Raw genomic sequence first — 25965 nt, 5'->3', positions numbered from 1 at the left:
CGCCCAGGCTGGAGTGCAGTTGCACGATCTCCTCTCACTGCAAGCTCCGCCTCCCGGGTTCACGCCATTCTCCTGCCTCAGCCTCCCCAGTAGCTGCGTCCACAGGTGCCCGCCACCACGCCCGGCTAATTTTTTGTATTTTTAGTAGAGAATGGGTTTCACTGTGTTAGCCAGGATGGTCTCGATCTCCTGACCTCGTGATTCTCCCGCCTCGACCTCCCAAAGTGCTGGGATTACAGGCATGACCCACCGCGACTGGCCTTCTCTGCCATTCTTATTTTGGTGCTGGCCATCAGAAAACGAAGCAGTCAGTCCACACTTGGACTGTATTTCCAACCTTCTCAATTAGAGGTGCCCAAGCCTGGCTGCACATCAGAATCACTGGCTAAGGATTTTAACTGACACATATCTAGGCCCCACCTGCACCTAGTGGACCAGATTGTAAGGGAGGTGGGAGCAGGCCATGGCAGACCTCTGGTCTGAGGCCTCCCACCTTTCGGGAGTTAGGTCAAATCTCCCCTTTGTTGGAAGCCTCCCTCCCCACCTGCCCTTAGTGAGATCTTCCAATACCTGAGCTGTCCACATAGCCCATCTGCTGTTGCCACTGACTGCCCTGTCCGGTTTCAGGTTCAAAAACAAACAGAGCCTGGCCTTATCTTCCTGCGTAAACTGAAACCACATAGAGGAGGGGTGCTCTTAAACTGCCCTGTTCTTATATTCCACACCTGTGCCTTCTACAAGTAATATACATTTAACGATTGTGGCCTGTTTAGTTGTAGTAGGCCTCCCAGAAATTTTAAGAATGGACTTTGAGAAAATCTAGATGAGGAGACAAATGTTGGATTTCCCAAGTGCACTTTACACTGACTCTGAGGCCTAGCCTGTCACAGGTGCGAGGGAAGCACTTAAAGGCCCTAGGGATATCTTGACAGAGGAAATCCCTCTTGAGTTAAGTGCATTTCTGGAATCCAGGGATAGGGTCACCTCTCATCCCCGCTCAAAACCTGCAGAACTGCTTCAAAGCCAGGGGAAGCCACACGGGAAAAAGACATCCCAGTACAAAGAATCTTCAGTTTCTCAGGGGACAGAAACATCTCCCCATTTACAGAGCTCCTGAGGCCAAAGCCCTGGTGCTATTTTCAGCCCTCATAAAAGGCAGCTGGGACCCATAAAGATTAGCACAAAAGGAAATATCTAGTTTCAAATGAGCCATAGAATGAGTGTCAATGCACCTCCTTGGCCTCTCATGTCTTTATTTATGCTGTCCCTTAGAGATCACAAATTAGGACTCTGGTGAGTTGAAAAAAACCACTAATTACTCTATGACTTCCTGGAGGAACTCAGCTTAAAATTTTACAGCCGTCATCTATAGGAAATGCCTCTTCCTGTAGCCTAGTGCCCTCACTGACCTGTCCTCAGCTCTAAGAGGAAGACCGCTGAGCGCTATCCCTTACATGATTAATATTCACAGACTTTATGTCATTATAAAATGGTCTGTCACAACAAAAAATAAAAATAAAGAAATAGCTAGGCATGACGGTTTACACCTGTGGTCCCAGATACTGAGGAGTCTGAGGTGGGAGGATCGCTTGAGCCCAAGAGGTCAAGGCTGCAGTGAGCTATGAGCGTACTACCGCACTCCAGCCTGGGCGGCAGGAGTGAGACTCTCTCAAATGAAAAAAAAAAAAAAAAGCACACGAAACTGTCAGACACTCCCAGCCAAACAATAGATTGTACAGTGCTTCTCGGCTGTCTGCCCATTAGAATCAGCTGAGGAATTAGTATCTTTTAGAGGTAACCCCCAGAGATTCCAGTGTGCCCTGAGGGTGAAGAGCCCGTGACACAGTAGGTGTGTGCTACCTGTGCCATCTGAGTCTTGCCTTAAAACTGGATCATGAAGACACACTGCCTTATTCACTGGCTTCATCTCTTTTGCCCAAATTCTAGATCGTGAGGAGAGGCCACACATAGATTCTTCTGCAAGGTGCCTTCTGGAGATATTTGCAACTGCATCTTACATTCTATTATTGTTTTACATGGCTTAATAATTTACATTTGCAATCTGCATCTTATATTCTGTGATCGTATTATATGGCTCAAGAATTTTCAGGGCTTTCCTATGAACATTCCCCGGATATTTACATCCGTCTTTAGATAAAGGTCTAAATACATGACACAGGATCCTGCAACAGTGGCAGGATACCTATCTCTTAGATCCAAAAAGCTTTTCTTCTTTTTGACTCAATCAGAAGCAGATATTATATAGCTCAGGGAAAATTTTCTTACAGGTAGGAAACTCTTCATAATACTCATTGTGGGATTTAATCCACTTGTTTGATCCAAGCACAAAAGAGCCAGTTGATTCTTGTCCTAAACTGAACAACACATGGCAATGGAGCTAATTTTTAGCTAGCTCATTGAAATAAATCTTTTTTTTTTTTTTTTTTTGAGATGGAGTTTCACTCTCGTTGCCCAGGCTGGAGTGCAGTGGCGTGATCTGGGCTCACCACGACCTCCGCCTCCCAGGTTCAAGTGAGTCTCCTGCCTCAGCCTTCTTGAGTAGCTAGGATTACAGGCATGCGCTACCACACCCGGCTAATTTTGTATTTTTTTAAGTAGAGACGGGGTTTCTCCATGTTGGTCAGGCTGGTCTCAAACTCCCAACCTCAGATGATCCGCCCACCTTGGCCTCCCAAAGTGCTGGGATTACAGGCGTGAGCCGCTGCGCCCGGCCTCAAATAAATCTTACCTGCCTCAAAACTATCAATTTACTGGTTTGTTATTATTCAAATGATGTTGCCATCTCTTAAAATGCCTCTGGGATTTCTATTTGAAAACTGAGCCCCTGTAATGAGCCATAAAAGAAAACCAGCCTCACTCTATTACCCATAATTTATTTTTCACTTTTGACCCAGCCATATTGCCATGTTTACAGTGACAGCAGGCAAAGTGGAGTTCAGTGGCTTCTATTCCTTTGTCTCAAGTGCCAAGCACACATCAAGAAAGGCAAAGAAGTTCTTTCTACTGCTTTTGTTCACTCTCCCACCACAGCACTTCCAAGGAAGAAGAGAGATGTCTTCTTCCCAATCATTCCAGAACTGTTCCCGATTCCTCACCCATCCACCTGCAACTCCATCATTCCAGATGTGATACTCAACTCCTAGCTCACCTAAATTGCCTAATTATAAATTACCTAACTTATAGAAATTAGTAATAATTAATAACTTAGGCAACTATAAACAAATGAGTATAAATTATATATGACATATTTAAATTAAATGCTGATAGACAGATAGACAGATAGATAGATAGATAGATAGATAGATAGATAGATAGATAGATGATAGATAGATAGAATAAATCAACAGAAACAGCATAGGTTTGAGATCTAAAAAACATACGTTCAAGCTTCAGAGGCACCACTGAGTGAACGTGAGGATTTTGGTAACTCCTCTGAGCCTCCCTCAATTTCTTCACTCAGCATCTTCAATCTGACAAACCAGAATACTGACGCCTTCCTCTTAAGTTAGTTGTGATAATTAAATGCATTTATGCATCAAAAGTATTTGTCACAAGACAGTTACTAAACAGGGTTAATGAAAATACATGGACTCCAGCTACATTTCAAAATTAGAAATCTTAATATACAGTTCAAAGAGACCAACACACAAAATTCTTAAGTGTCTGAATCTTGTCTGAATCTTTTTAATGAGCCTATATTTATTGACTTTTCTAACTGAAATACACTTTATTTTATAGGACAAAAGAGAATGATTAACACATTAGATGAGATTAGTTCAAGGCATTCCTTGAACACACTCCAAGTACTCCTGTAGCCCTTCACCTTCACTCCATCCTGTTACTGAGGACAGCTCTCCTATTGGGTGACCTACAAAGCTAACTTACAAAGAAGTCTAGGGTATCTGTATATACCTTACTAACAAGGACGTCATGAGAACATTAAAGAACCATTGCTACAGGGTAGGTGCTAAACAATTACAGAATACTGATAACCCTGCATGGATTGGGCTTGTTCTACCCATCACCTGTTTTCAACAAGGCATTCCCAGGCCTCACAGAAGGCCAAGGAGGCACACATTACCACTACGGGACAACCTTGCCCCTGGGACACACTTTTTAGTGGCAAAACTGTCACCAGATTTCTGGATTCAGCCCCAAGCTAGGGAGTCTTTAGGGTGTCCGGGTCCATCTAATCTGAGGCAAGTATTTCCAACTCCCATTCCTGGACACCGCCCTGGAGGACTCATACAGCCAGTTCACAGTTGTGGCCACTTGCACTGGTGACCAGACTATCTTTGTTCAACCTTCATTCTTCTGTGGCATTCATATTTTATTCAGAAATAAGTTTCCAAATTACTCTCCAGAGTACCTATAAAAGCAGACTTTGCAATAGTTCCAGGAATCAATGTAGAACAAAAGCAATGCTTTCAACTTTTGAATTTCCTGCTTATCCCTAAAATCAACAGCTGGGCAGCCAAAAAGTTGGGGGTGGAGGAGTGGGGCCTAGAAAGATCAGGTCGGGGCTCTATATGGGGAGTTCTGTGCACCCAGAAAACCTCAAGCCAATCTTAGGAGTTAATCAGAAGGTGGATGGCTGGGAAGTCAAAGCTCTGATGTTTTACAAGTCTTTAATGAGAGTGAATAATGTTCCCATCATTGCTAGGGTTGAATCAGAAAAGAGCTTGGCCTAAAAATCGCCAGGGACTTCCTCAGGGATTGAGAAGAGGTAAAAGCAAGGTGGGCGAAGTCTCAACCTTCGAGACAAGAACTTTGAAATTATTTTCTTTCAATTGAGCAGGGCAAGTTCACCTCCCCCGCGCCGCCCCCCTAACCCGCCCGCCCCATCTCTACGCCAGCCCTACCCCTTCTCCCCTTCTGACCGCTTTCTCTCTTCTGTGCTCTCCCCTATCTCTCTTCCTGCAGAATCAAATGGCCAGGCTGGGAGAAGGCAGAAAGTGCTTGGCGGATGGTAGGCATGGAAGAAGGCTGGGGGCTGAGGCGAGGTGGGTGGAGGGGAGGGAAAGAAGTGGCAAGGCAGTGAAGGTAAGAGGAGGACAGAAGAGATTCTGAGAGAAGGAGGATACTCAATTTGTCATTCTCATTCTCCCTACTGGAAAAAAGAAAAACTGAATTAAAAGTTACATAACTTTAAAAAACTACTTCTATCTCCGGAATACCTCTCTGAAGACAGGAGCGGCCACACCTCACCACTAGGATTCCTAAAGCGCCTCGGGGGTCAGAGGGGTTGGAGGACCCCAGGGGCTGGGGAGGGGACTGCTCGGGCCGAAAGGTGTCGCGGTGACTCGGCTCCATTCAGAGCACTCGAGCGCGCCCCACCCTCGCTCGGCGCCGTCGACGCCCCGCCTGGCTGGAAACCCGAAACTCGCGGGTGCCAGGCCCGGGTCCTACTACTGTCCCGCCGCCGGCAAGTTAGGGCCAGCGCCAAGGGGACCTTACCTCGGCCGGGGGGGACTCCTCGTCCAAAGAAGGGAAAACATTGTCGGCACCATTGAGAGGCGTGTTCTCTTCTGGCTGCCGCTCGAGCACCGAGAGCTCCAGCTCGTCTACTGGCTGTGAGGGTTGGGCCAGGTCCATGTGCCGGCAGGGAAAGTCTGAGCGGCTCCGCGGGAGGCCACAGCGCCGGCGAGTCGAGCGACCTCCCCGCCTCACACTCCACCCACTGGGCGGGGCGCCGCGGACCTCGGGCGGCGGGAGCGGACCGGAGCGGACAGGATGGGCAACTGTGAGTGGCGGCCACTCCCTGGATCCCGCGGGGTAGAGCACCTGAGGCCGTGCCGGAGTGGGCTCCAGAGCCGAGGGCTGTTTTTCTGGTTTGTTCAGGGCGCTGCCTGCTATGCCTTTCCCCGCGCCTGCAGATGCAGACCGTCTCCGTTTAGGGGCTGCCTGGGTGCCGGGCTGTGGTAAGGAAAGGGTGGGCCCGGCAGCACCGTCCAACGGAGAAAAGTTTGCGATCTAACCCTACAAACTGTTGGTTGTTGGGGTTTGCCACAGTCCTCGCGGCCTAGCAAAAGTGCATTCATTCAATCAACAAATAACCATGCCTCGTGCCAGCATGGTGCTAGGTTCTGAGTGCATGAAGGTGAATAATATACACCAACACACTTCCTCGCAAGTCCAGAGTCAGGCACAGAGACAGTATTGTGTGGTGCTGGGGACAGCAGACTCTAAAACCAGTGTACCTGGGTTATTCTCCACCCAGAGGGTTCCTCACTGTGACACCTCGGTCTTCATCTCTCTGTGCCAACGTCCTCATCTGGAAAGTTGGTGTAATATTTGTACCCTCCTAATGTAGTTGTTACCAGGATTACAAGGGTTGTTGTAAGCAAAGCACTCAGAACAGTGATTGACACAGCAAGCACTCATAAAGGTTGACCATTATTATTTATCTTTGAGAGGAGGGGCCTTACACACACACACACACACACACAATGCACGCGCACACACAATCTCCTTGACACCCTATCTGTAGTTCAGAACTTCCGGTTTAGTTAGCATGGAATTATGTTTGTTAAGCACAGCATGGTTTGGGCCAAGGGCCTCAACTCTCAAGCTTCTGTTCCGAATAGTCTTGCTCCTTACTTCTCACCCTCCACGCAACACACACACACACACACACACACACACATTAAGACCAGACCATTAACAAGAAGCGTATAAATCAGCTCCACTCCAAATATGTTGACTTGAGTCCAAAAGTCTGGCATCTTCAGTACCTGATGTTGAGACACAGCCTAGATATCCTGTCTCCAGTTATCTGGTGCCTGCTACCAGATCCCCTGAACTTTGGATCCATCTGCCTGCTAAGGGGAGTCTGCAGTGACTCATCTGCTGACCTGCACTGACTTCTGCTCCAACAGGTGGATCTTGCAAGAATCAGGCTGCATTCTCAGCTGGGATTTTTGAACAGGTTTTTTAACCAAGGAGCAAGGGTTAAGGGAATCAACAAGGAATGGTGACGTACCCAGGGACTAGCAATAGCGAAAAGCTGTTAACATTCCTAAGCCTAAAAGGGACTGGAGACTGATAAAGAACTAGAGCCATTGAAGGGTGTGGGAATTTGCAGGGAGGTCTTGATAGGATCTGTAGTCACGAAAACATGCAGACCTGACTGGAAGCACTGAGACCTCTCAAACTTCTGATTCTCCCCACCCCCATCCTTACCCAGGGTCCAGAAAGCTTTTCTCATAGTTCCCTTATTTGATTGCAGAAGTTCATCCTAAATGTGAGATTTTTTTCTCACTTCAGATGGATAGTAGCTATCTCCATGCCTGATTTCTCCATGCACAGATACCTAAAGCCTCCCTCACTCCCCCAGAGAATCAAAAAGCAACTGTTCCTGTCTCAAGCACACCCTAAACCACATCTTCTAATGCCTTTTGAGTACTGTTAAGCAAGGTTTATATACTCTGTAATTAGATTTAAATGCATTTCTATAATTCCATATGCCTAACCCTTGTTCTCATGTTACAGTGGAAGGAATATAAGTTCTGAAGGCAGACAGAACTAGGATCAAATTTAGACTCTCACTATCTGTGTGTTCTTGGGCAAGCTGTTTAATGTCTGCTTGTTTTCTTATAAAATGATTCCTACCTAGCAGAGTCAGGAAGATTAAGGTAAAGCATTTATTCTTGTGCCTGAAAAATGAAAGGATCTCAGTAAATGCTCCATTACGTTCCCTGACTGTGTCTTTGTGGCTAATACCCACTCTCCCCCGACCCTTAGCACCCAGCACTAACCCTTGATTCAATATGTTTTCTTTTGATATTGGTTTTTCTTCCTGTGCTGTCCTATTTTCCTGATCACTGACACTTGCTGACACCTCCCATATTACCTGAACTAAATTCTTATTTGCAACCTGTTCCTGTTCCTGTTAACTGCAAATTTCTTAATCTCCAGACAGCTGACCTAGAATGCAGATGAGAGTCCCAACCCTACCTGAAGACTTTCTTCATCCTGCCAGTTTCACTCCACACTAAGGATTCAGAATAAGTTAGGAAGAGGTGTTTCTCCCTAGAGGTACAACCAAGTTTAGATTAAACGATTCTGATGAAAGTCAAGAATTTGTGAATGAGGAACCAAACTCTACCTAGATTTGTTTTTGTAATTCCTTCAGAATTCATTTACATAAGGGTAGCTTTTTAAATGTACTATTATTTCAAAAATAGATTTCTTTAATATAATTTAAAATTATTATTGACTCAATTGCTTTAGGTTGTTTGAAGTGTCCAATTTAAGTAACATTAAAAAATTAAAACATACTTATATTTGCTGACCAATATAAGATTTTTGATGTTGCTTTTTTGTAATAGTACTTGCTCTTCTTTTTAAATCCTTTTTAGAAGCAAATAATTTCCTAAATGGTTATCATATAAACTGAAAAACAAAGTAACATCATCAGAGTGATATCACCAATACACCAAAGGCATCTCATTCCCTTCAAATAGGTCTGTGACTCTGGAATACGCAATAGTTTGTTCCTGTGTGTTGTCAGATGGCAAGCAGTACTACTCCGAACGTCAGCAACTGGGTCAGCCACTCAAGCTAATCAAGTAGAAAACAATTGAGAAATGGTTGCTTGTGGTGCTTCACTGCTATTTTCAAGGCACTGTGAAAGAAGGCATGAGTCCCTACAAGTTCTCCCCAATAACATGGCACGTGAAATGCTTCTGTCTTAATTTATGAAGGCCATTTTGCTCTGCTAACAAAACCATTCTTGGGACTTGCCTTACTTCACACCTTTGCAAGAATGAAGTGGATATTCCCACATCATTCAGGTTCTAAATGCATCTTAACATGCAATATCCAAGCAAGTTATGTTTGTTTTTCAACCTTTTCCCTGCCCCAGCACTGCTACAGCATATCGTGTACTCACTTTAATACCAGTGAGGGCCTATAGAGGTAGTGCATACATGTGCTTTCAAAAACTCCCTCTGATGAATCTGATAGATCATGCCAGCCCTCCTCCATCCCCTAACCGAGATCACAGACTTATGCAAAGGTTTTCATGTATTTTGTGAAGAGCAATTCTATGCCCTAGAAATGACCATAAAGTAAAAAGTACAACTCACCTTGTATATAGGTCACAGCCATCCAGACAAAATAAATGTAGATTATAAGAACTATCAGCCTAATTCGCTGTTCTATCCAGTGGATTCAGTAGCGAAGTCTTCCCTTTTGAATTAGTGGTACACTTGGCCCTCTGAATTGCACTATCATATAGCCAGTTTACTGAAACCTTTGGGGCCCATTCATAGAGGTATTATTAAGATGCTTTATCCTTAATCTGAGGGAACAGTCTTTTAACAAATCAAAGTATATTCTATGAACTGAAAAATTTATCTGGCCTGGGAGATGACACCTTTTGCTCTCTCTCCTTTTGCTGTTACATTAAGATTTTCTAAGGTTCTGTGCATTTTTCTATTAATAGACCCTACCCGATGTTAGTATTTTTATTACTTCTTTGACTTTATAACAGGAATACAAATAATATCACTCTTTTTTCTGTTGTTTTCACTCATTCGGTGGTACTATCAATTCTGGCTTCTGTTAATGAAAAGAATATTCTGAGATCAAGTATGAAACCTTCTAAATCAAGATAAAATAAATCAAGAACTAAGATACATTGAGAGTGTGCTATAGGCTTACAACTATGTAAGGTATTATAAGAGTCTGAAGGTAAAAGAAAGTCTCATCCACTGGGGTTTTAGAAAAGAACCAAAAGCCAGATGATAATATTTCTGAAAAATTTCACTTTTGCAACAATCGTTCAAAAATTTCTTTGCCTTTTTTTTGCTGACCAGCATTACAACAATTTCTTTGAATCTCATATACATGCTTTCGATTCAATTACCATGATGCTTTATTCTGCCATTTAGTAACGGTTGCTGTCAGTTTTGTTGGTTGGTTGACTGGTTTCTCTGTACACAACATTACCATGTGCCATGGCTGAAGATGGTCCACTATGATATGGTTAGATAAAATTGGTTTGTAAAGCAACAATATAGGTACTTATTCTGTCGATAACTGAGTTTTGCTTCATTTGCATTTGCAAAGGAGATATTTTGTGCATTTAGTTTCTTGAAAATGCTGAAGGTCGGGTATGTTTTTTACTGGAATTTCTTATTTTAATAAGTCAAATTTGCTGTAATTTTTATAAGTATCTGAACATGAATAGGGACATAAAATAGGGATCCCTGAACATCTGCCTTATTTTTTAATTTTATTTTAGAGGCTTGGTTCATAACATTACTTTAGGTTTCTTCCATCTCTGAATCAATAGCCTTTTGTACTTAAGAATGAATATAGTTATTTCCTTGGGAAGACTTTTTATGGAACACATATTAATCTGTCTTTCAATAAGTATTAAATGTTTGCAATTTGACACTTCCAGTTGAAAAAAAGTAAGGGACTAATTTTATTATTAAATGTATGCAATTTGACATTTCTAGTTAAAAAAAGTAAGGGACTCATTTTATTAATAATTATTGAATTATTTTATTTATTTATTTATCATTTATTTATTTATTTATTTATTGAGATGGAGTCTCACTCTGTCACTCAGGCTGGAGTGCAGTGGCTGATCTCGCCTCACTGCAAGCTCCGCCTCCCGGGTTCATGCCATTCTCCTGCCTCAGCCTCCCGAGTAGCTGGGACTACAGGCACCTGCCACCACGCCCGGCTAATTTTTTTTTTTTTTTTTTTTTAGTAGAGACAGGGTTTCACCATGTTAGCCAGGATGGTCTTGACCTCCTGACCTCGTGATCTGCCCGCCTCGGCCTCCCAAAGTGCTGGGATTACAGGTGTGAGCCAGCGCACCCAGCCAATTACTGCATCATTTTAAAGTATCTATTTTTAACATAAATCACAGTAAAAATACAACTGGTACAATTACAAAAGAGAAGGGACATATTTATGAATCCAGGGAACAAAGTTTGACACCCTTGTGTAAACACCAGGAAAGTTTGGTCGTCCACATCCATGTCCCCAGCTAACAATGCCAGTCAAAATCCATTTTCCATCACTTTTTCTTCGACAAGATAAAGGTCCACCCGAATCTCCCTACACACAAAAAAAATGTAAGTATAAAGTAAATTGGTCCCATGATCATCAGTTTCATCTTTATTGTATCTAATGAATTGTGTTCAAGAGTCCTCTAATGACATGTTTTTGCTTGGCTAATCACTCTGTAATTTGGGAAGTGTCAAAAACTAATGTGAAACTTCTATCATTTTATAGTTATTCTTCCTATAATCAAACAGCTGCATTCACTAGACGAAACATGATTCTTTAGGCTAAGAATAACATTGGAAGATTCTTACTGGAGAAAACAACTCTCACATAGCCCTAAACAAAGAATAAACCTCAGTAATACTAGTGGTGATGGTGGTGGTGGTGGTGGTGGTAATAGTAGTAGTAGTAGTGGTGATAGTAGTAGTAGTAGTGGTGGTGGTGGTGGTAGTAGTAGTAGTAGTGAGGGCTAAAATTTATTTAGTGCTAGCTATGTGCTAAGAATCGTTTAAAGACATTTAATCCTCACAACAACCTTATGAGGCATGGTATCTTGGAAGGTTGACTTCTATCTCTGGGCCATGCAACTTTAGTGATTAGCTCATAGCCCCATGGAGAAGAAAAGACCTGTTTAGTTAGCCAGGTCCAGTGAAAAAACCCTAACAACTGCTGGTCCACAGTCATCACAAACAGATCACTCTCACTTGAGAGTCCTTTCTGATATCTCAATTCCTCTAAGCAAAGGCTTAAACAATTCAAAGTATAAACATAATTTCCACAGTATTAGTCCTTTAAATTATAATATCTAGGTTTTATTTTCCTATTTTAGAGGGTAGATAATCTTGCAACTTACTCAGAGGCAACAAATTTGCCCATGTATCCAAATTATGATCTTATACCTGATTAGGAAAATTCCAACTACTAGGGAAGCTGGGCTCTTTATTTTAATTGCCACCACATCAACTCTACTAAGTTTAACAAGTAAACACTTGTGGCTGTGTGGAACAGGGCTGTGTAACCGACTAGCTATGGGAAGCACCCAAAATAGAGTACCCTTAGCATTAGAGAGGCAAGGGTTCAAATCCCAGCTCAGACATTTACACTTACTAGCTGTATGACCTTAGGCAATTTACTTACCCTCTCTGTGCCCAGTTTCCTCTTCTATAAAATGAGGAAAAAAGAATGATTGGAATGAATTTATGTAAAGAACCTAGCACGGTGCTTGCCACAAAATAGGAGCTCAGAAGACAGAAGTCATTATTATAGGATGAGTTTTTGTGGCATCATGGCTAAGCTTGTGGAAAGATGAAAGAACAGCTCCCACTGTCCTACTCACCCTCTAAATCAGGAGTATGCAATCTTTTGGCTTCCCTGAGCCACACTGGAAGAAGAAGAATTGTCTCAGGCCACACATAAAATGTACGAACACTAATGATAACTAATGAGCTAAAAAAAATTGCAAAAAAAATCTTATGATGTTTTCAGAAAGTTTGTGAATTTGTATTGGGCTGCATTCAAAGCTGTCCCGGGCTGCATATGGCCTGTGGGCTGTGGGTTGGACAAGTTTGCTCTAAATCATCTATTTACTCTTTGGCAATCATGTAGGTAACTGCATAGATTGGAATCTCAGGCTCCAAGAAATGTCACCCCAAAGGTGACTTCCAACTTTACCACTGCCAGGGGCCTACCCAGAGAACTACAAATGAGTATTCTTTGTCACCTCTCCATTCCTCTCTTTCCCCCAGCATATACTTCAAAGGAATGAGTAAATAAAATCCTTCAAATTTTAGAAATTAAATGGCAGCTGCTAAGGAAATAGGAAATAAATTGGTTATAAGAAAATTATGGCAGAATGATTAACGCTGACCTCATCCTCTAAATATTGAAGGAAAATACATGGAGCACATTATAGAAAACTGCGTTCTATAGAATAAATTATTTCAACACCTCTCCAAGATCTTAGGCAATTGGATGATAAATAATATCTGAGCAGCTCAAGTGAATTAAGGGAAATACCTGCCCTGGTTATTTCCCAGTGTTATGTAGATTAAGTGAGAAAGCATTTATGGAAAGCACAACATGTTAGGCAAGGGAAAGGTACAATGACTTACTTTGCAGGCATCTCTCTTGCCTGACATTATGCCTGCACAGAGCATCCGAGATGTGATGATCCCGTAGGTGGAAACACAGAGGGTTTGATCAATGAGCTCTACCTCCGCTTGCTGCAGAACGAGGGAGCCTTTATTATCTGCAAAACACATTGGAAGTAGAAATGATGTTAGTGGTAATGGCCGCATGTATTCAGGGCTTCATTTGAAAAGTTAACACACATTATCTCCTTTTACCCTCATAGCGGCAACTCTTTGAGGTAAATTCTACTATTATCCTCATTTTGCTGATGAAGAAATCGAGGGCTAGGAGGTTAAAGGGCTTGCCCAGTGACACACCGCTAGCAAGTAACACAAGATTCAGATGCAAGGTCTGACTCAATTACTTGAACAACGGTGCCATATTCCTCACCATTTCCCTCCTGTTTTCCGTAGGATGATAAGTCAGCAACAGTTATTACTAATATCTACTATTCAAGAGAGCTCTTTAAATGGAGCAGCATAACTGATATATGGGAGTCTCTGACGAACCATAAAAACCTAACAGTTTGCAAATAGCTGTTTCACTTCCTTTTGAACCTACCTGGCTAAGATGATTCAGAAAAATAAGTGCACACACACATACCCAGGCTCATAAAGAAAACATCTCATGATAAGTTGGTTGGGCAGATGCTTTTCTCCTGTGATATATGATAATGTAATCAAAGCACTGAGCACAGTAACCTATCAAAGTTACAAGTGTTCACACAGTCAGCTGCCTTCCCCTCCTTGGGACCCTGAGACTTCAGTGGACCCAAGCTGGTGGTATTACTACTTCAATCACTAAATGAAAGCACTGAGAAGCTGCCTTTGAGAAGCTGTCCACACTTTAGAGTGTCAAAACAAGGCTACAGGGCAAGGTTAAGGGATTACAGATGCTGTATGTGTCCTAAACCCTTGAAAAGGATGGCAAAAGAAGGTGAGGTGATCGAAAGATCAAGGGAAAATATTAGCACTAGCGTTTGGGGATACATTCACAAAGCATTGGATTCTTCCCCTCACTATATATTCAGAATCCCACCTTGAATCCTGGACCATGAAAAACCTTAGCAGGGTAGATGTAGGGACTTCCCTACTATACAGCCTGATCTTTATGCATATTGAAAAGATGTCCTCTCCCGTCAGAGGAATTGCAAAAAGGTATCTCCTCTGGGTGGACCAAATCCGAATCCTGGAGGTATAACCTCCAGGCCTGAGTTTCTGGTCTGGAAACTAAGGGCAGTCTGAAGTTCAGCCCTTACTCTCATCCCTTGGCCAGTTGCACAGGCACAGGACATACCCACATAGTCTCCCAGACTGTTGCCTATGAGTTGACATAGTGGGATGTGTATGTGTGTCCTTCTCTCCTTTATAAATGAATCATTTCTTTGAATGAAAAGGGAGGAATTGCTCCTTCTCTAGTGAATAACATAGCATAACCTTCAGAGTTTGAAAAGGGCCCATGACTATCTAGTCAATCCTGCCTTGCTCATACACAGTCCTCTCCCTTTTTATAAGGTGAGCCCTGCTTCTTTTAAAGCAGGTGGATGGCATCATTAAAAAGAAATAGCAGTACCCTCCTCCAATCCAACCTTCCAGAGTTGTCAGGAGGTTCAAAGGAGATCATATACACAAACCCTCTCTGTGAACCCTAAAGCACTACATAAACACCTTATCATCCTCTGCAGGGGAAGGGCATGACCATTCATTCATACACACACCTGCTTCGTGTCTTTGCCCCCAGCCAGTTACCCAGCACTTCTCCCCACTGCGAACTCTCTGACCAGCGGGAGGAATGCATATTGGCTGAATGAGCTGTTTCAGGGTCTCAGGCCAGGCAATACTGAGCTGTAGCAAAGCAATATCATAATCAAAAGTCTGACTGTTATAGTACTCGTGGACCACAATTCTTCTCACCGGGGAGACAAACTTGGCATTCCCCTGAACATACATCCCAAGGTGTGCAGTCCATGGTGTGGGATCTGACAGCCTGATAGAACAGTAATGAAACATAAAGTTAGCAGCTTAAAGAACCACATACAGTTTGCAAACAAGCACTCTAAAGAGTTGAGGGCTGAAAAAGAAGGGCCTGACTTCCAGGGTGTTATTATAGTCACTGGCTCTGTCCGGGGACCATGGCAGAAAGCATAACTGTGAGCCTCCCTTGTCTCCCTCAAAAAGTCAGAAATGACGTAAGCTATATTAGGAGTGGCAAGTAATAGAAAATTCACTCAACAATGTCCTAAGCAAATGCCTGGACATTTTCTTTCCACTAGTATTTCATGAACCACACACAGGTCAAGAATGTTGGTAACTAGAATTAATTTGTTACATTCTTCCTATTCATGCTGACAATGGCATTTGATGGAGAATCCTACTACCAAATTCAAATGATATGAATACCAAGATAGATTAGAAATCAAAGTGCTATAAGCAGGAATTTAATGAAATTCCTTCTGGCAAACTACTGGAAGCCTTAATGATCACTACTCTTACTGCTCAACAATGCCCATTCATAGGGTCACCAACTGCCATTCTCATCAGTCCTTCCAGAATCCCAATCTTGACCTCCATGACCTTGCACAAGTCACAGAAGGACTTGTAATCTCCATGTGAAGCGTCCATCTCCATCAGCATAACAGTGGGGTAAAGAGTGGGAGTGAAAAAAATGAGGAAGCCCCAAAATTTTGGTCACTAATTTGCTTAGCTGATGTCTCATGAGTGGCAACGGACACCCAAAGAAATATTAGGGTTAATACATTATTTGGAGCAGTTTCACAGCATTAGAGACTCATGATCAAACAGATGTGAAGCTATCTTAATAATTAACACAAATCCTATAATTTTCAGGGAAACAAATATCCAAACTGTGTAACTTCATTGAAATACTCAAAAAAAAATGCAGAATGAGAAGTGAATGATTTTTTTAACCTAAGATTCAGTAGATTCCAATAGTAAGTTTAAATTTTAAGTGAGGTTATTTTCTAAGATGTCCTCTTACCCTTGGCTGGAAGAGCATCTATCCCATCATAATCCCATTGGGGACCTCCATTCTCCAGTCACTCTCCAGTGCCCATTTTTCTCCACATTCTCCACACATTCTCTTAAGTTTGCTCCCTCTGAGTTAAAAGCCCTATCTTATTTTCCCAGCCTTAGTAAAAGCCTATTCATTCTTGATGTTTCCGTTGTGCTTTTTTTATAACAATAATACCTTTAAAAAAAATGTTTGTCACACACGTGGGATCCAAAAAATGAAAGTGCAATTGAATTGATTGAATGTCCCCAACAGGGATCTGCTTCCCACAATTTGAGGGCAGATATGTTGTCTATGGCCACAGAGTGCCACTTGAAAGTAAGGACCGTGATGCCCTACCTGTTTCCATGAAAACAGTGGGCTGCAGAAAGAAGCCACTCCCTGGAGATGACTGAGGCACCACAGTAGGCAGATCCAACAAAGTGGAGGCTGACCTGCCACGGCCAACCCCCCTCCAGGGTGTCTGTGCCTCCGATGATGCGGGGAAGGGCGGAGGAACTCCTGCTGCAGGCTTTGGTGGAGAAAGGGCATGTGATTTAAAGGTAGACTTGGAAGAAAAACTAGAAGTTAAGCCAGTTTTAGTGCTGGCTGGGAACTGACTCACTAGGTAGCAATTTGAAATCTCCTTATCTAGAGGACAGAGAACACGTGAGTCTGTCTGAAACCAATACAAACAAACCACTCCCTCCTTCCTGAAGCATGCCGTGACACAGTCTCTATACCACAGCGCAGATGAGAGGAGGAGGGGGACCTGCTGTAACAGCTGAACTGACATAAACAGCTGCCTATGGATTTAGATTGTCAGGTAAAGAGGAATGTAGATGAATTGAGAATTTCTTTGAAGTTGTGCTGATGTGACAGAAAGTATTGGGGAAAAGATTTATAAGACCTGGACAAATGAAAACCTACTGGGAAAACTAGTTATCAGAGCAATTGTTTGCTAGTGTAAATAGTATTGGTAAAGATGTATAATTTACATGTTGCCTCATGGCCAAGTAGTGGCCACATGACTAATAGGAGCATGTGGGAGATTAGTTATTGAGTCAAGCCTAAAGAAAGAAACAGCACTTGATATTGTTTGTAACATAAGGCATTATTAACAGGTCATCCACTGCGTTCCAGTTTCTATTTATTTTCTCACAGGGTTTTTTATTTAAGATCTTCTCCTTTGATTAAAATTATTAAAAAGTGAAAGTTCTCATTTTAAAAATTTAATTCATTAATGCTGTTTTCAAGAAGACAGAATCCATTCCAGAGTTTTTATTTCTGAGAAACAATTTCAGACTCAGTTTGTCAATAGTTACTATTCTTGTTTTGGCTATGGCAACCTCGATCAAGGGAAATACACCAAGAAGGGAATGAAAATATAAAAAACAGGTAAACTGAAGAGGGAATACAGGAACCCAAAGGCATGAATTTCTACTCACTGCAGCCTTCTTCATCACTTCCATCTGGACAATCCACTGTCCCGTCACATTTTGCATTTTGTTTCCTAAAGCAAATATCATTGCCACACTTAAAACTTCTGTTGTTGCATGGAATACCTAACAATGGACAAAAGAAGAAACAGCTTTCCTTAGCCAGAAACAAACTTGAGTGAATGATATTTGAATGAATAACTCCAAACCCCATAAAAAATGGTTTAATCACAGGATTGGTATTTGCTGCTCTGGGATAAATGGCAGAGAGAAGAGAAGCAACCTCACAGTGATCCATTTCTTCACCTAAGAAAGGCCATTTGAAGGCTGGCAGGCATATTTGTTGAGAATCAATACAACCACCTCTTCTTTCTCCCACAGCAGGTGAGACGTGAAGAAGTGCGACATATCAGTGGCTTTAGGCTGCAGCCTCTTTGCTATTACCTTCTCTTATTCTCCAAGAAAACTTTTGAGCAAAAATCACAGCCATGCTCAGTTATTTTATATCAGTAGGAGGCAAAATGGACAGACTTGTGAATTACAACACATTTGTTCACAACCTTGGAGGTTTGTTTCTGCAAGGGTGAGAGTGGAACGTGTTCCATTCCAGTATTTGGCAAGTTCCTCTACATCAGGTCCTCTGTATCCTACAATCCTGAGCATCATTAAAAGCAAGTAAGCAATAAGAATCTGCCAGTATTACAAAAGAAACTACCATCAGAGTGAACAGGCAACCTACAGAATGGGAGAAAATTTTTGCAATCTACACATCTGACAAAGGGCTAATCTCCAGAATCTACAAAGAACTCAAACAAATTTACAAGAAAAAAACAGACAACCCCATCAAAAAGTGGGCAAAGGATATAAACAGACACTTCTCAAAAGAAGACATTTATGCAGCCAACAGTCACATGAAAAAATGCTCATCATCACTGGTCATCAGAGAAATGCAAATCAAAACCACAATGAGATACCGTCTCACCACAGTTAGAATGGTGATCATTAAAAAGTCTAGAAAAGTCCAGGTGTGTAATTACAGGTGGCTCACGCCTATAATCCCAGCACTTTGGGAGGCTGAGGCGGGTGGATTGCCTGAGGTCAGGAGTTTGAGATCAGTGTGGCCAACATGGTGAAACCCCATCTCTACTAAAAATACAAAAAAATTAGCTGGGCATGGTGGTGTGCACCAGTAATCCCAGCTACTCGGGAGGCTGAGGCAGGGGAATTGCTTGAACCCAGGAGGTGGAAGTTGCAGTGAGCCCAGACTGTGCCACTGCACTCCAGCCTGGGCAACAGAGCAAGATTCAGTCTCAAAAAAAAAAAAAAAAAAAAAAAAAAAAAAAAAAAAGTCAGGAAACAACAGATGCTGGAGAGGACATGGAGAAATAGGGACACTTTTACACTGTTGGCGGGAGTTGAAATTAGTTCAACCATTGTGCAAGATGATATGGTGATTCCTCAGGGATCTAGAACTACAAATACCATTTGACCCAGCAATCCCATTACTGGGTATATACCCAAAGGATTATAAATCTTGCTACTATAAAGACACATGCACACGTATGTCTATTGCAGCACTATTCACAATAGCAAAGATTTGGAACCAACCCAAATGTCCATAAATGATAGACTGGATTAAGAAAATGTGGCACATATGCCTGGCTTGGCGGGTCCCACGTCCACAGAGCCTTGTTCACTGCTAGCTCAGCAGTCTGAGATCCAACTGCCAGGCGGCAGCCTGGCTGGGGGAGGGGCATCTGCCATTGCTGAGGCTTGAGTAGGTAAACAAAGCAGCCAGGAAGCTCAAACTGGGTGGAGCCCACTGCAGCTCAGCAAGGCCTACTGCCCCTATAGACTCCACCTCTGTGGGCAGGGCATAGCTGAACAAAAGGCAGCAGACAACTTCTGAAGACTTAAACGTTCCACTCTGACAGCTCTAAAGAGAGCAGTGGTTCTCCTGGCATGGCATTTGAGCTCTAAGAACGGACAGACTGCCTCCTCAAGTGGGTCCCTGACCCCTGTGTAGCCTAACTGGGAGACACCTCCCAGTAGGGGCCAACAGACACCTCATATAGGCGGGTGCCCCTCTGGGACGAAGCTTCCAGAGGAAGGATCAGGCAGCAATATTTGCTGCTCTGCAATATTTGCTGTTCTGCAGCCTCCACTGGTGATACCCAGGCAAACAGCGTCTGGAGTAGACCTCTAGCAAACTCCAACAGACCTGCAGCTGAGGGACCTGACTGTTAGAAGCAAAACTAACAAACAGAAAGGAACAGCATCAACATCAACAAAAGGGACATCTACACCAAAACCCCATCTGTAAGTCACCAACATCAAAGACCGAAGGTAGATAAAACCACAAAGATGGGGAGAAACCAGAGCAGAAAAGCTGAAAATTCTAAAAACCAGAGTGCCTCTTCTCCTTCAAAGGAATGCAGCTCCTCACCAGCAACGGAACAAAGCTGGAGGAGAATTACTTTGACAAGTTGACAGAAGTAGGCTTCAGAAGGTAAGTAATAACAAACTTCGCTGAGCTAAAGGAGGATGTTCAAACCCATCACAAGGAAGCTAAAAACCTTGAAAAAAAGATTAGACGAATGGCTAACTAGAATAAACAGTGTAGAAAAGACCTTAAATGACCTGATGGAGCTGAAAACTATGGCACGAGAACTACGAGACACATGCACAAGCTTCAGTAGCTGATTCGATCAAGTGGAAGAAAGGGTATCAGTGATTGAAGATCAAATTAATGAAATGAAGTGAGACAAGAAGTTTAGAGAAAACAGAATAAAAAGAAATCAACAAAGTCTCCAAGAAATATGGGACTATGTGAAAGGACCAAATCTACGTTTGACTGGTGTACCTGAAAGTGATGGGGAGAATGGAACCAAGTTGGAAAACACTCTGCAGGATATTATCCATGAGAACTTCCCCAACCTAGCATGGCAGGCCAACATTCAAATTCAGGAAATACAGAGAACACCACAAAGATACTACTTGAAAAGAGCAACCCCAAGACACATAATTGTCAGATTCGCCAAGGTTGAAATGAAGGAAAAAATGTTAAGGGCAGCCAAAGACAAAGGTCAGGTTACCCACAAAGGGAAGCCCATCAAACTAACAGTGGATCTCTCGGCAGAAACCCTACAAGCCAGAAAAGAGTGGGGGCCAATATTCAACATTCTTAAAGAAAAGAATTTTCAACCCAGAATTTCATATCCAGCCAAACTAAGCTTCATAAGTGAAGGAGAAATAAAATCCTTTACAGACAAGCAAATGCTGAGAGATTTTGTCACCACTAGGCCTGCCTTACAAGAGCTCCTGAAGGAAGCACTAAACATGGAAAGGGACAACTGGTACCAGCCACTGCAAAAACATGTCAAATTGTAAAGATCATTGATGCTATGAAGAAATTGCATCAACTAACGGGCAAAATGACCAGCTAACATCATAATGACAGGATAAAATTCACACATAACAATATTAACCTTAAATGTAAATGGGCTAAATGCCCCACTTAAAAGACACACACTGGCAAACTGGATAAAGAATGACAAGTTAACAGGTGCAGCACACCAACATGGCACATGTATACATATGTAACAAACCTGCACGTTGTGCACATGCACCCTACAACTTAAAGAATAATAATAAAAAAAAAAGAGTCAAGACCCGTCAGTGTGCTGTATTCAGGAGACCCATCTGATGTACAGAGACACACATAGGCTCAAAATAAAGGGTTGGAGGAAGATCTACCAAGCAAGTGAAAAGCAAAAAAAAAGGAGAGGTTGCAATCCTAGTTTCTAATAAAACAGACATTAAACCAACAAAGATCAAAAGAGACAAAGAGGGCCATTACATAATGGTAAAGGGATCAATTAAACAAGAAGAGCTAACTATCCTAAATATATATGCACCCAATACAGGAGCACCCAGATTCATAAAGCAAGTCTTTAGAGACCTACAAAGAGACTTAGACTCCCACACAATAATAATGGGAGACTTTAACACCCACTGTCAATATTAGACAGATCAACAAGACAGAAGGTTAACAAAGATATCCAGGACTTGAACTCAGCTCTGCACCAAGCGGACCTAATAGACATCTACAGAACTCTCTACCCCAAATCAACAAAATATACATTCTTATCAGCACCACATCACACTTATCTAAAATTGACCACATAATTGGAAGTAAAGCACTCCTCAACAAACGTAAAAGAACAGAAATCACAACAAACTGTCTCTCATAGACCACAGTGCAATCAAATTAAAACTCAGGATTAAAAAACTCATTCAAAACCGCACAACTTCATGGAAACTGAATAACCTGCTCCTGAATGACTAGTGGGTAAATAATGAAATGAAGGCAGAAATAAAGATGTTCTTTGAAACTAATGAGAACAAAGACGCAATGTACCAGAATCTCTGGGACACATTTAAAGCGGTGTGTAGAGGGAAATTTGTTGCACTAAATGCCCACAAGAGAAAGCAGGAAAGATCTAAAATCAACACCATAACATCACAATTAAAAGAACTAGAGAAGCAAGAGCAAACACATTCAAAAGCTGGCAGAAGGCAAGAAATAACTAAGATCAGAGCAGAACTGAAAGAGATAGAGACACAACCCTTCAAAAAAAAAATCAATGAATCTGAGAGCTGGTTTTTTGAAATGATCAACAAAATTGATAGACCGCTAGCAAGGTTAATAAAGAAGAAAAGAGAGAAGAATGAAATAGACTCAATAAAAAAAGATAAAGGGGATATCACCACCAATCCCACAGAAATACAAACTACATCAGAGAATACTGTAAACACCTCTACGCAAATAAACTAGAAAATCTAGAAGAAATGGATAAATTCCTGGACACATACACCCTCCCAAGACTAAATCAGGAAGAAGTTGAATCTCTGAATAGACCAATAACAGGCTCTGAAATTGAGGCAATACTTAATAGCCTACCAACCAAAAAAATTCCAGGACCAGACAGATTCACAGCCAAATTCTACCAGAGGCACAAAGAGGAGCTGGTACCATTCCTTCTGAAACTATTCCAATCAATAGAAAAAGAGGGAATCCTCCCTAACTTATTTTATGAGGCCAGCATCATCCTGATACCAAAGCCTGGCAGAGACACAACCAAAAAAGAGAATTTTAGACCAATACCCCTGATGAACATTGATGCAAAAATCCTCAATAAAACACACTGGCAAACCAAATCCAGCAGCACATCAAAAAGCTTATTCACCACGATCAAGTTGGCTTCATCTTTGGGACACAAGGCTGGTTCAACATACACAAATCACTAAACATAATCCATCATGTAAACAGAACCAATGACAAAAACCACGTGATTATCTCAACAGATGCAGAAAAGGCCTTTGACAAAATTCAACAGCCCTTCATGCTAAAAACTATCAATGAACTAGGTATTGATGGAATGTATCTCAAAATAATAAGAGCTATTTATGACAAACCCACAGCCAATATCATACTGAATGGGCAAAAATTGGAAGCATTCCCTTTGAAAACTGGCACAAGACAAGGATGTGCCCTTCACCACTCCTATTCAACATAGTGTTGGAAGTTCTGGCCAGGGCAATGAGGCAGGAGAAAGAAATAAAGGGTATTCGATTAGGAAAAGAGGAAGTCAAATTGTCCCTGTTTGCAGATGACATGACTGTATATTTAGAAAACCCCATCGTCTCAGCCCAAAATCTCCTTAAGCTGATAAGCAATTTCAGCAGTCTCAGGATATAAAATCAATGTACAAAAATCACAAGCATTCTTACACACCAATAACAGACAGAGAGCCAAATCATGGGAGAACTCCCATTCACAATTGCTACAAAGAGAATAAGATACCTAGGAATCCAGCTTACAAGGGATGTGAAGGACTTCTTCAAGGAGAACTACAAACCACCGCTCAACAAAATGAAAGTGGACACAAACAAATGGAAGAACATTCCATGCTCATGGATAGGAAGAATCCATATCATGAAAATGGCCATACTGCCAAAGCTAATTTATAGATTCAATGCCATCCCCATCAAGCTACCAACGACTTTCTTCGCAGAATTGGAAAACACTACTTTAAGTTCATATGGAACCAAAAAAGAGCCTGCATTGCCAAGACAATCCTAAGCCAAAAGAACAAAGTTGGGGGCATCACGCTACCTGATTTCAAATTATACTACAAGGCTACAGTAACCAAAACAGCATGGTGCTGGTACCAAAACAGATATATAGAGCAATGGAACAGAACAGAGACCTCAGAAATAACACCACACATGTACAACCATCTGATCTTTGACAAACCTGACAAAAACAAGAAATGGGGAAACGATTCCCTATTTAATAAACGGTGCTGGAAAAACTGGCTATGCAGAAAGCTGAAAGTGGATCCCTTCCTTACACCTTATACAAAAATTAATTCCAGATGGATTAAAGATTTAAATGTTAGACCTAAAACCATAAAATCCCTAGAAGAAAACCTAGGCATTACCATTCAGGACACAGGCATGGGCAAGGACTTCATGACTAAACCACCAAAAGCAATGTCAACAAAAGCCAAAATAGACAAATGGGATCCAATTAAACTAAAGAGCTTCTGCATGGCAAAAGAAACTACCATCAGAGTGAACAGGCAACCTACAGAATGGGAGAAAATGTTTGCAATCTACCCATTTCACAAAGGGCTAATCTCCAGAATCTACAAAGAACTCAAACAAATTTACAAGAGAAAAACAAGCAACCCCATCAAAAAGTGGGCAAAGGATATGAACAGACACTTCTCAAAAGAAGACATTTATGCAGCCAACAGACACATGAAAAAGTGCTCATCATCACTGGTCATCAGAGAAATGAAAATCAAAACCACAATGAGATACCATCTCACATCAGTTAGAATGGCAATCACTAAAAAGTCGGGAAAAAACAGGTGCTGGAGAGAATGTGGAGAAACAGGAATGCTTTTACACTGTTGGTGGGAGTGTAAACTAGTTCAACCATTGTGGAGGACAGTGTGGCAATTCCTCAAGGATCTAGAACTACAAATACCATTTGACCCAGCAATCCCATTACTGGGTATATACCTAAAGGATTATAAATCATGCCACTATAAAGACACATACACACGTATGTTTATTGCAGCACTATTCACAATAGCAAAGACTTGGACCCAACCCAAACGTCCATCAATGATAGACTGGATTAAGAAAATGTGGCACATATACACCATAGAATACTATGCAGCCATAAAAAAGGATGAGTTCCTTTGCAGGGACATGGATGAAGCTGGAAACCATCATTCTCAGCAAACTATCACAAGGACAGAAAACCAAACACTGCATGTTCTCACTTATAGGTGGGAATTGAACAATGAGAACACTTGGACACAGGGTGGGGAACATCACACACCAGGGCCTGTCAGGGGGTAAGGGCCTTGGGGAGGGATAGCATTAGGAGAAATAGCTAATGTAAATGAGTTGATGGGTACAGCAAACCAACACGGCACAAGTATACCTATGTAACAAACCTGCACGTTGTGCACATGTACCCTAGAATTAAAGTATAATAATTTTTTAAAAAAGAAAAAAAGTGTTTTTAACACTAAAATAACATTTTTAAAAATTGAAAAAAAGAGAATCTGCCAGTATTCACACATGAACACACACACACACACTCACACACATACACACATTCCACCCCATTTAGAGTGACCAACAGTCCCTATTTGTCCCCTTGGGACTAAAGGGGTTCCCAAGACAAGGGACTTTCAGTGCTAAAACTGGAGAAGTTCCAGAGAAACTGGGACAAGTTGATTGCCCTAACCCCTAACCCATCAGAGGTATTTTTGTCCTGATTTAGAAGAGTTTCATAGGAGGAACAGCAGGGCACAGAGGACTCTCCCTCACTTTGAGTGCAGTTTTGCTCATCCCGGCCATTCTCACAGTCCCTGAAGCCATCACAGATGAGAGGGCCATGCTGCCTGAAGGAGCTGGTATTGCAGGCTGGTTGAGGGCTCACTAGAATAAAAAATAAAAACAGAAAGTTCACGAGCCTGAGATACCGGGGCTGGGTTCTCTGATGATCAGCAGTGCCAGTCTCAAGGTACAAATCATTAGGATGACCTATAAAACAAAAAGTGTGTTTTCCTCAAAACTGACGCTTCCATGAGGAAAAGTAGGTGTTTAAACTTTGGTGTGATTTCTAGCACTTGTTTTGTCAGATCTGATTTTTGCTTTTGTATAAATGCATTAAACTCTGATGGCTTGTTTATTTAGTTACAATTAAATGCATCATAGTAATTTATTTTAAGGGAGATAAAAATCATAA

The 25965-nt window shown here is 41.9% G+C and overlaps 2 protein-coding genes across 4 annotated transcripts in view; both read right to left on the bottom strand.

Annotated features, from left to right (window-relative positions):
- The window catches only part of C2H3orf52 (chromosome 2 C3orf52 homolog), a 45018-nt gene extending 39254 nt beyond the window's left edge, over positions 1–5764 (bottom strand). The window contains exon 1 of one of the 2 annotated variants that reach the window (XR_002005445.3): positions 5479–5715. Coding sequence is in view for 1 of the 2 variants with exons in the window: in XM_004036051.4 (XP_004036099.1) it covers positions 5479–5616 (138 nt within the window). In the remaining variant the exon portion in view is untranslated. Of the gene's footprint in view, positions 1–5478 lie in introns of both variants that reach the window. The other variant, XM_004036051.4, reaches the window with a different exon arrangement.
- A 4981-nt stretch (positions 5765–10745) lies between these two features.
- Positions 10746–25965, bottom strand: part of TMPRSS7 (transmembrane serine protease 7) — a 39269-nt gene continuing 24049 nt past the window's right edge. Inside the window, exons 10-15 of one of the 2 annotated variants that reach the window (XM_063703532.1) lie at positions 25545–25655; positions 17637–17753; positions 16549–16720; positions 14897–15165; positions 13161–13297; positions 10746–11100 (exon numbers count right to left, since the gene is read on the bottom strand). In XM_063703532.1, coding sequence (XP_063559602.1) covers positions 10930–11100; positions 13161–13297; positions 14897–15165; positions 16549–16720; positions 17637–17753; positions 25545–25655 — 977 coding nt within the window. In that variant the 3' untranslated portion in view covers positions 10746–10929. The remainder of the gene's footprint in view (positions 11101–13160; positions 13298–14896; positions 15166–16548; positions 16721–17636; positions 17754–25544; positions 25656–25965) is intronic. The other variant, XM_055381591.2, reaches the window with a different exon arrangement.

The sequence above is a fragment of the Gorilla gorilla genome, chromosome 2 (assembly GCF_029281585.2).
Source record: "Gorilla gorilla gorilla isolate KB3781 chromosome 2, NHGRI_mGorGor1-v2.1_pri, whole genome shotgun sequence".
NCBI classification, from domain to species: Eukaryota; Metazoa; Chordata; class Mammalia; order Primates; family Hominidae; genus Gorilla; species Gorilla gorilla.
Note: the sequence above shows the minus strand (reverse complement) of the source record. Positions and strands in the feature narration are given on the sequence as shown.